The sequence below is a fragment of the Puccinia triticina genome, chromosome 6A, assembly GCF_026914185.1.
Source record: "Puccinia triticina chromosome 6A, complete sequence".
In the NCBI taxonomy this organism is placed as follows: Eukaryota; Fungi; Basidiomycota; class Pucciniomycetes; order Pucciniales; family Pucciniaceae; genus Puccinia; species Puccinia triticina.
In genome coordinates this window covers 1977443-1987800 of record NC_070563.1, presented here as the reverse complement: position 1 = coordinate 1987800, position 10358 = coordinate 1977443, and the positions used below count along the sequence as shown (strand labels likewise).

Below are 10358 nucleotides of genomic sequence, written 5' to 3'. Positions count from 1 at the left end.
CCCAGCACTTCTGGTCTGATTGACCTTTGCACTGTGAAAAAAACTCGAGAAATTGGTGTCAGTTGACATGCCAGATCCAGGCTGATACATTGCTGCATACCTGAGTTTGTCCAGCTTTATTCCAGGTTTAGTCCATGTATTTTTATGGATTAGCTCAGGCTAAGCAAGTATGTTGATACTCTGCTTAGCCACACTAACTTTTTGTGCAGTTATGTACTTGTGAGATGCTCAGCTGGCACAGCAGTAGCACCTTATAAGTACATATTGTGTTGCAAGCGCGTCTGGGCACATACCCAACTCCCGCTTGGCCGAGTGCCTCCGGAGGTTGGGTATGTGCCCAGCGGGCTTGATTGGGCAGCTTGCGCGGGGGGCAGAGCTTGGCACACAGCCAAGTCCCGCTTGGCCGAGATCAAGCTCTGGGCCAATGGGATCTGTGACCTGGCATGCAACACGCCGGTCATCAGACGCCGGCCATTGTCTCTGCCTCAAAAGGCAAGAAAAACATATCCTCGAGGAGGGGAAACATTCTGCCTTCTCGACATCGCACATTGGACATCAACAAGGGAGCTTTTCCTCCTTGATGGCCGGTCTGTAGGCTGGTCATCAGGGAGGAAAGACTCCCTTTGTGGTGGGTGATACTAAGTCTTGTATTGATCATCAAGAAGGGAGTCTTCCCTTCTTGATGACCGGTTTGTAGACCGACCATTGAGGAGGGAAACTTCTCTCCTTGATGGCCGGCACAGCGTTTGGCGTGCGTGGCACCCTTGCTTGAAATCGGCCCAGCGGGGCTTTGTGCCAAACCCCGCCCACTTTGCGATATGCCAAGTGGGGGTTGGGAGTGTGCCAGGCGGGTTTGAGGATCGGCCAAGCGGGCTTTAGGGCCGGCCACGCGCACTTGGCCTTTTTTCGGCCAAACTTTGGTGAGTGCCCAGACAGGCTTGCAACACCATACCAGCACCCTTGTCAAGTGGCTGGCATCCCTCCAGCCGATAGACAAGGCCGCATAGACCCGTCACCCAACCACGTGGACTAGGAGGAATCCCTCCCAGTCAACAACATGTGTAACACACCGGTCAACCAAAAGTCGTCCGGGAGGGAGGCCTCCCGGACGACGGCCCCATACAACAGTCGCCCGGGAGGGATCCTCCCGGATGACCGCTTCATACACCAGCTGTCCGGGAGGAATCCCTCCCAGACAACAGATACACACAACAGTCGCCGCCTACATAACAGTCGTCCGGGAGGCAATTCCTCCCGGACGACTGCTTCATACACCAGTTGCCCGGGAGGGATCCCTCCCGGACGACTAGGATCCCTCCCGGACGACTACTTCATATATCAGTCGCCCGGGAGGGATACCTCCTGGACGACTGCTTCATACACCGGTTGTCCAAGAGGAATCCCTCCTGGACAAGGGCCCTACATACATTGAAAGTCGCCGGAATCGAGTGGAATTAGACCCATTCGATGACCGGTGTGTTCAGGTCATCGAATGGGTCTAATACCACTCGATGTCCGACACACACCGGTCATTGAGTGGGTCTGATCCCACTCGATGACCGGCACACACCGGTCATCGAGTGGGTCTTATCCCACTTGATGACCAGCACACACCAATCATCGAGTGGGTCTGATCCCACTCGATGACCGGCACACGCCAGTCATCGGGAGGGTCTTATCCCCCTCGATGACCGGCAAACGCGAGCCATCGAGCGGGTACACATACCCGCTCGATGAACGGCACATGCCAGTCATCGAGCGGCACATACTCACTTGATGACTGGCACACGCAAGTCATTGAGAGGGTCTTATCCCTCTCAATGACCGGCAAACATGTCTGCCGGTCATGGAGTGTACCATCTCGAAGAACGGTTGGTGTGTGCCGGTCATTGAGTGGGATCAGACCCACTCAATGACCGGTGTTTGCTGGTCATCGAGTGGGATTAGACCCACTCGATGACCGGTGTGTGCCGGTCATCGAGCGGGTATGTGTACCTGCTCGATGACTGGCGTGTGCCGGTCATCGAGCGAGTATGTGTATGTATCCGCTCAATGATTGGCATGTGCCGGCCATCGAGCGGGTATGTTTACCCGCTTGGTGACCGGACTGTGCCGGTCATCGAGCGGGTTGTGTACCGGCTCAATGACTGGCGTGTGCTATTCATCGAGTGAGTATGTGTACCCGCTTGATGACCGGACTGTGCCGGTCATCTACCCTTTCATCATGTTGACTGAGAGTGATCCCTCCCAGTCTACATAAAAGCTCTGTGGGCTTGTTAACCAGGAAGGTTTCTTCCTGGTATGTAATAAAGCTGAGCATTCAGCTCAGAGTAGGTTGTGTTATATATATATATATATACATATATATACATAGCTCAGACTCAGCTTGGTGTGCCTCAGTATTGTGCACTGCACCAGAGTTCAGTTGAGCAATGTGCAGGAATTCCAGGGTTTACCACCCTGGGATTCATTGGTATGAGCCTTGTATAAATGGGCATTTGACTCAAGTATGCTGCATGTCAACTGGCAGCAGTTTCTTGAGTTTTTTTCATAGTGTTGGTGGCGGTTGTGTCTGCTCGTGGCGCAAGCGTTGGGACAGCGAGTGCCAACTGGAGGACGGCCAAGAAGCAAGCAATGTAAAAGAGGCAGTGCATGGTGGCGGTGGTGGTTTAGAGTGGTGAGGATTTGTGGAGTGGTTGTGTGGTGGTTTTGGGTGTGGGTGGCTGCTGAGTGCGAGTGATGAGAGAGGGGATGGCATGACAAACGGCTGTTTAAATAGCTTTTGGCCGGTCTCTTGGCTTCCTCTCTGCTTCATGACTTCTTTGCTTCCTGATGCACTCCTGCTCTATGAAAGGCTGGCAGTGGAGTAGACAATCCCTCTCCTGTGTGCAGCTAACTGTTCCAGCAACCAAGCCTACTGTCCTGTAATTCACAACAACTAATGGTGTGATCTGTGTTGTTCAACAATCATATGAATTCTACTCCAACCTACAAACTTCCCGCCTTGGCACCGGCCGCCCAGCCCTTCTTTAGCATTGAGGCCAGCCGGAATTGGGTTTGCCAAACTGGCGGCTGCGAATGTGTGAAGGGAAGTTCACATTTGTATGAATGTGAATAGATGCACAAGGAAGGTCATGCAACACCGCCACAGGAATTGTAGAATGGTGAAGTATCTACTCCAAAGTCCATCGTTGAAGTTGGGGCAATGATGGCTTCGCAGCCTTTGAGAGCGGAGCTTGACCAGGTCACCTCCTGAAAGCTATTTAAAGGGTCGTTTGTCATGCTATCCCCCCCACTCACCCATCACTCTCATCACTCGCACTCAGCAGCCACCCACACCCAAAACCACCACACAACCACTCCACAAATCCTCACCACTCTAAACCACCACTGCCACCTTGCACTGCCTCTTTTACATTGCTTGCTTCTTGGCCGTCCTCCAGTTGGCACTTGCTGTCCCAACGCTTGCGCCACAAGCAGACACGACCGCCACCAAAGGTCAATCAGACCAGAAGTGCTGGGGCTTAGGCTTGGGTTACTGCGGGGGATATGGTGGCTTTGGTTCATATGGATTTGACCCGTTTGGCTTGTACACCCTCAGCTTGAGCAGCTTATATGGCTACAGCGGACTGGCCTTTGGTGCTGGCTCTCTCTACGGCTACGGCTACGGCTACCACGGCTACGGTGGTGGGCTGTTGATGAAAGATGCTCCAGGGGCTGGTAAAACACCCAGCGTATCGGCAAGTCTCATCTCTATGGAGGCTCTGGAGCGACAATCTGGACAGAATTCCTGAAATCATGGTGAAATTGTCTCAAAATGGCCAACTCACCTGCCAAAGCGGCCAGGACGGCGCCTGCTGGCCAGGCATATCCGGCCATTCATGATGAGCGCAACCCATTGTCAAAATAGACAGAACAACAAAACCAACAAACCAGGCATGTAGATGCCATTTTAACCATGTTCTGCTTTGTTCCTCCTTCCATCACAAATTGTCTATATAAGCCACCATAGAAGGAGGAACTAATATGAAGCAACAATCTGTCACTGATTGGTCATCAAAGGCTCTAAAGTGTTCTGCCAGTCATCAAAGTTACTCCTCTCAAAGAATGATTGTACCGGTCATGGACAGTACTCCTCTCAAAGACCAGAGGGAGTACAAAATCCCCTTGATTTCCGGTCTATAACGGTCAACTGGCAAGGAGATAAACCTCTTGATGAATGGTCCATGTATACCGGTCATCAAATGAATAGATAACCCCCTCAATTACTGGTCATGCCCGCCATCAAGGGAGTATGTAAATATCCCTCTCATTGCGGGGAGCTCTTGATGAGTGGTCTGGTCATCAAAAGCTCTGCTATCAAGGCACGTATGATGTACTCCTTCAATGAACATGGAAGACCTGTCATTGCCGCCAGTCATGGAGAGAATTTTGCTTGTAAACCTCTTGATGCCCGGCATAAACTAGTCATTGCGAGCTCACCTTGGTGACCGGCATAATTTATACCGGTCATCAAGAGCTCCCCTTGCTGATCGGCATAGTTTAAGCTGGTCATTGAGAGGGTTACGCACTCTCTCAATGACCGGTCTGCTCCAGTCATCAAAAGGTTGGTTAAGGTATGCCTCCATTACAGCATGTACATGAGCCATGTGATTATCATGGAATCTTCTTTGGCACCCAGGCAGACTATTTGGCCAGTATGACTGGGGAATCATTACAGACTCTGTCAAATCTGGCCAGTTTGGCAGTGGAATCCATATTTGACCGCTGGATTCCAGTTTCAGGTGGTGGGACTCGAAAATTTACACCAAGAATTAAAATTCTGAAAATCAAAAGATGTTGGCCAACAAGTCGGCTCCAAGCCTCCATACATCTCACCCTTTTGTCTTTGCTCATAGGATTCAGCCCACTAATTTTTCCATTGATACTTCTGGATTCTTCAGGCTTGAGCTTACCATCCTGTTAATTTGATTGGACGATTCTCCGACGATCAACGATCCACCTGGGAGCTTTAGCATCCTGAATAAACCCTGTGCAGACTTTGCTACTTTGTAAAACTTTCTACGTCATAATTTGTAGCTCCCTTCCTCCTTTATGCTTCAGTCCTAATATGTAATTTCTACCTCGTTGTTTCCTGTAAATTTGGTTTGCTCATCGCAAAGATGTACTTCTTAATTTCACCCCAACTCCCAATCTTCTCTAACCAATCAAGATGCTGTACCGGTAAGAATAAATGGGGTTTTTCTTCTACCCAATAAGCTTGAATATTTCAAGAATCTGCGCAGAGCTTTGGCCAAAATTGGGATTATTGCTGCGGTGCGCAAATGAGTTGGAAGGGTTGACGGCACCGAAAGCGCAATAATTTCCAAACTACATATCCCTGTATCACTCATCCTTCCAACCTCGCAATGATTGGCTAGTACGTTACAGCGCAGTTGGGGTGGGGTGTTGGCTGGTGTTGCTGCCCTTTGATGCACCATGTCAGAAGTTACGATTTTTTTTTTTTGGAAATCATAAGCGGAAGGACCACCAATTTTGGCTCCCAAGTTGGAGAAACAAGTTACCACTGCCCACAAATCCGGGATCGAACTTGGCGCCCACGACTTCTCTGAGTCTGGACGTCAGGAGACGGTCCAGACATGGGGAACAACATCTTTTGCCAGTTGTTCTTCCAAATGTCAGGAGTCATATACAAGACCGAATTCTTATCTTGATCTGTTTTTATGTTCGACAATGGGTTTGTAAAGCTTGGAATCAGCTATGAAGGGTGGAGAAGTCATCCATTCAAGCCCAACCTTCCTCAGCGTTTATTTATTACAATCCCATATTTACATTCTGTCACTGATTGCTACAGATAAATTTCTTGATCATATTCAGAGAACAATTCCAATTTACAGCCCTTTTGAATTCCCGTCCCATCTGAGCCTTCAAGCAGATTTCCGTATCTTCTACATATGCTGACATAATTGAAATGGAAACCCACAAGCTGTACATCAACCAAGGAAAACACATTAATCCTATACAAACTTATTAAAACATTGCAATAGAGGAAAGGATGCTGAAGTGATGTTTTGAATTGATTAGGTGAAACTATGGAGAAGAATCTAGAGAACTATTTAGAACATAGAGAAAAAAAACCGTAAAGCAACCAAAGAAGCTAATGATAAGCAAGGGAAGCAAGTTCGATTTTTTTCAAGAGTCCCTTCAAACTTTTGCCGCCCTTTTCACAATTATTCTGTAACCAATCTTCCATAGAGAGTCTTACGGATCTGAGATCGAGAGTATTCGGGATTTGTTTGGGGGCCAGACAAACGTCGAAGAGATTCGACCAAAGCTCGGTCTGATGATACCTTTTGAACGCCGGTTTGAGCGAATCCTTTTCAGTCATAAATGATCCGAACAACAAGCAATGGGCGATCCCAAGAATCCCGTGATAATCCGGCTGGAACGACCACGGTTTGCCGCTCCTCATCTCCATACAATCGTATTCGTCCGTCTCCCATTCCGCTATAAATTCTTGCGAAGCTGGGAAGACTCCCGTATCGATCGCTCGTCCATAATCGATCAATTTTAATCCCTTGTAGCTCCATCCATCATGCCCTTGTGGATTATAGGTCGATAACCAAGATTTGCTTCCTCCAGGTAAGCTTTGTAACCGGACCATACAATTGTCGACCTTCAAATCTCCATGAATATATCCAGCCTCATGCAATCCTTCGACTACTCTCATCAATTCGATCGTGAAGAACATGGCAACGAGCTCGTCCACTCCTCTAACGATTCCCGGTGCAGTCGGCTTGATCCCGATCTCAGCCGCTCGATTCACGATGTCTAGTAGAGTGCCTTGATCTGAGTAATCCATCACAAGGAAACTTTCGTCTGCATATGCGTACAATTTGTGTGGCTTGATAATCGATTCACATAGCCTTTCGGATAGCGTCTGATGGAGTTGTGACAGGATCGAAAACTCGTACAGATTTGGAGGACTTTCGACTTTCATGGCTTTCTGGATTGAATTGTCTTCATATATCGCAGTACAGTCTTCATCGACTGCCTCACTGACTCTGAAGACTGAGCCATAAGTGCCCTCGCCAAGCTTCTCGTAAATGATATACAGATCGCCACCCAGATCCACTTCCCACAAAGCTTCTTCTGCGGTCACACTACTGTGGGAGTGTTTCCGATTCCGGGTTTTACATCGTTTCCGTAATTGCTGCAGTTTTTCAGAGCGTTGATCGACTAATGATTGGTACCCAGGATAGCTCTCTAGCGGAGGGTCAAGCTCTTCAAGGAGAATATTGACAATGTCGGGAGCAAATGGATTGCAAGGTTCGCAAGCTTGAATTGTAGTCGGGGAGGGAGGGATATCATATTGCTTCGAGTAGGTCCGGGATGGCGACGCCATGACTGAATCATCGTCGTGACCGTTTGCCGATGAGCGTGGGAGCGAATTCGGTGCACGAGGAATGCTGGAGTGTTGCAAATGGGCGACGATCTTGGAGGGCGTTTCCAGTGAGTGGTGTGCTCGATGCGGCGAATCCCTGACGTCACAAACCTTTGCAAACAGGTGTCCAGAAACTCGATGATTACGAATGTTCTCGTTGTGTGAAGATGATTCTTCAGCGGAGTTTTCATCACCGAGATGATTGGCTTTTGGTGTCAATTCGGCTTCATCTTCCTCGTCATCGAAAACCACTCCAGGAAACTTTCCAGTCCTTTGCTGATGGAGTGCAAATTGCGCGTCTTGAATTCTATTGATGTACCTAGGTGCTGTCATCGAGTTGTATTCGCTGGTCCTTTCAGTTATTGGTGTGAGAGCATTGAAGTTATCACCGGTAGGAACAAAGCGAAGTGGTCGAGCCATCAACCGGTCCTCTCTATCGACATCATCTCGGAGTTCGTAATTCTCGTCTTCGTACTCGGCTTCGTCTTCTCTATCCATATCAGATTGGTACTCCTCTTGTGAAGGAAAGAGCGGCATGTCCTTCTGAATATCTGGAGTGTTATATTCATTGGATGGATTTTCGGGCTGCCATTCAAATCGATTTGTTTGCGATACTCGAAGGTCTGATTCAGGTTCATCAAGAGTTTGGTGAGTTGTTGGGGGCTGCTGAGGATAGGTGGCTTTGACAGCAAGGGGTATACGTGCTCCAGGTGCGGAGTAGGAAGGTTTGGTACCAGAAAACGGAGTCATCGAAATTTCGTTTTCATCCGTAAAAGGAATCACAGGTGCAAGCGGTTTTCGGATGGGTTTAAACGCACTCAATCCACGTGATTGCCCAGCGGAAGAGGATTCGGACAAGCCTAGATAGCATTGAACGGCGAGTCAGTTACATTGTCATAGTTGGACGTGTTTTGGCCGTGGCAGACCACTCATACTCACCATTGAAGGGCTGACGACAAGCCAATGCGTTTTCATCTTGGAATGGGGTTGGGTTATAATGCTGTAGTTGATTCTCGTCATGTATATTTGAATTCTGTTGGTCTAGCTGATTTTCGTCATGCATAGAGTTCAGTTGAGGCTGAGACCAAAAGGTGACATCCGCAGTGGCGTCCCGAAGTCCAGCAACCGTGTATGCAGTATTTTCGTCATATAAACGGTCATCATCGCCAAGTTCACTGTTATCGAAATTATCATCGGATTCGTCACTTTCTTTGGCTGGTTTACCGTACATGTTGTAGACCTCATTTATAGCTTCCTGAGTGTTCATAGTAACGGAGGCACGTCTATCACGCGGTTTGATATAACCCACTGAACTATTTCGGACAGGCGAGTCTAAGTTAATTGAGACTTCTGCATCAGCAATAGCTTCCTGTCCTGAAATATCCTCCTCAAGATCGTCATCTGTAGAGGTGGTTATATTCGCCAGGTTCAAGTTTTCCATCGGCTCGCTGTCTGCCATGGATTGGTCTCCATCCATAGGCGGAATCTCTGAGGAATCAGATTTTGAGTCTAGTAAATCATGCGCCAGCTGCTCGTCGTCACTGAGTTGCATTTCGCTTGATGTCGTCGAGCTAGGTTTGAGATAGTCAAAAAGGGGCTCTGGAAGTGCGGAGAGACAAGGTCAACACACTACAGGCAATATTATGAGTTTGTTGGTAAAATGGGACAAACCTCCTGATACCGGATCGTAAAGTACAGGCGACCCATCGAGATTATAATAGTGCCAATCTGGTAGGTGTGAGGTTGAGTGAGTGAAGAGTGATTGACACGAAAGACTGTGAATGATTTTGACTGACTGCCACTGGTGGATGCCTCTACTTCCCAGGGTTCGGTACCCCAATGGCGAGAGCCATAGAGACGCGATGCTTTGTATTCCTCTGGGCTTATCTCAACACCATCACCGGGGTATAGCTTGGAGAGGTCCGTTGCCAATTTTTGAGTGGTGGGTGGAGGAGGTCTTTTGTAGGGAGGCTCGGTAAGATTTTTAGGGGCACTAGCAGAGGAAGCTTTCGCTGGAGACCGAGAGTTCTTCAGAGGATCGTCGCACAAGTCATTGAAAGGTTGTGTTGAAGGCTGTGTTGGTATATCATCTGAAGTTGATTGGGAGACGCGTTGCAAGGCGGAGATCTTCTTTTTCTTGAGACGGTTGAGAGGTTCTGCTCCACGCTGAATTCCTAGGTCGAAGATTTTTTCGATTGTCTTGGCATGAGCTGGATGCTGTTCAACCGAGTTGGCCCATTCCTCGTAGAACATGCCAAAGTCGGTTCCAATCTCTTTAGAATTCAGAAACTCGTATATCTTGTTTGCCCCGAGTTTCGAACAATGCCTGGCATATAAAACCCATAGCTTGAGGTATCGTAAATCTGATCGATATCGTGTTTCATTGACGAACCGGCGGGTTGATTGTTCGAGGATGACGATCAAGTGTGCTTTGAGATTTTGTTCCTGCGAGCCATACGTATCCAACGTCCAACGAACGTACCTGATACCACACATTCAAAAAAAAAACAGAAGAAAAAACAGGGGTGAGCTACTCCGAGATGGTGTATGGCCAAGGGGGTGATTTGAATTCTTCATACAAGAGATGTGCATCGAGAGGGTCTTCTAGTAGGTCAGCCGGTAGGAGTCGACTGGCGGCTGTTTCACCATTTGCGACGCGGTCTAGTAGATCGATTGTCCGCAGGTGAGTTTGTCGCTCCTGCTCGATTTCTTCATCAGCAGCCGAGAGTGCTTTCGATTTTCCCTTGGGCTGGATGGCTCGTTCAGTTTTCGAGTTGGGATTTTGCTGGCTGGCCGTCATGAATGAAGACTGGGGGCTGTTGTGGTGAAGTTCGTTCGTAGTTGTATGGAATGTTGCGGAGTGTGAAGGACTGCAGTGAACTGAAGTCTGTCACCTCCAAGCCAGACCCGCATA

General features: G+C 48.5%; 1 protein-coding gene across 1 annotated transcript; it reads right to left on the bottom strand.

The window, feature by feature from the left end:
* Positions 1–6157: 6157 nt before the first annotated feature.
* Positions 6158–10244, bottom strand: PtA15_6A263 (uncharacterized protein; the record flags this gene model as incomplete). The annotated part of the gene is made up of 5 exons (XM_053169950.1): positions 6158–8304; positions 8384–9043; positions 9116–9172; positions 9241–9926; positions 10024–10244. The coding sequence occupies 5 exons, from the start codon at positions 10242–10244 to the stop codon at positions 6158–6160; spliced, it is 3771 nt and encodes a 1256-aa protein (XP_053021190.1).
* Positions 10245–10358: the final 114 nt, after the last annotated feature.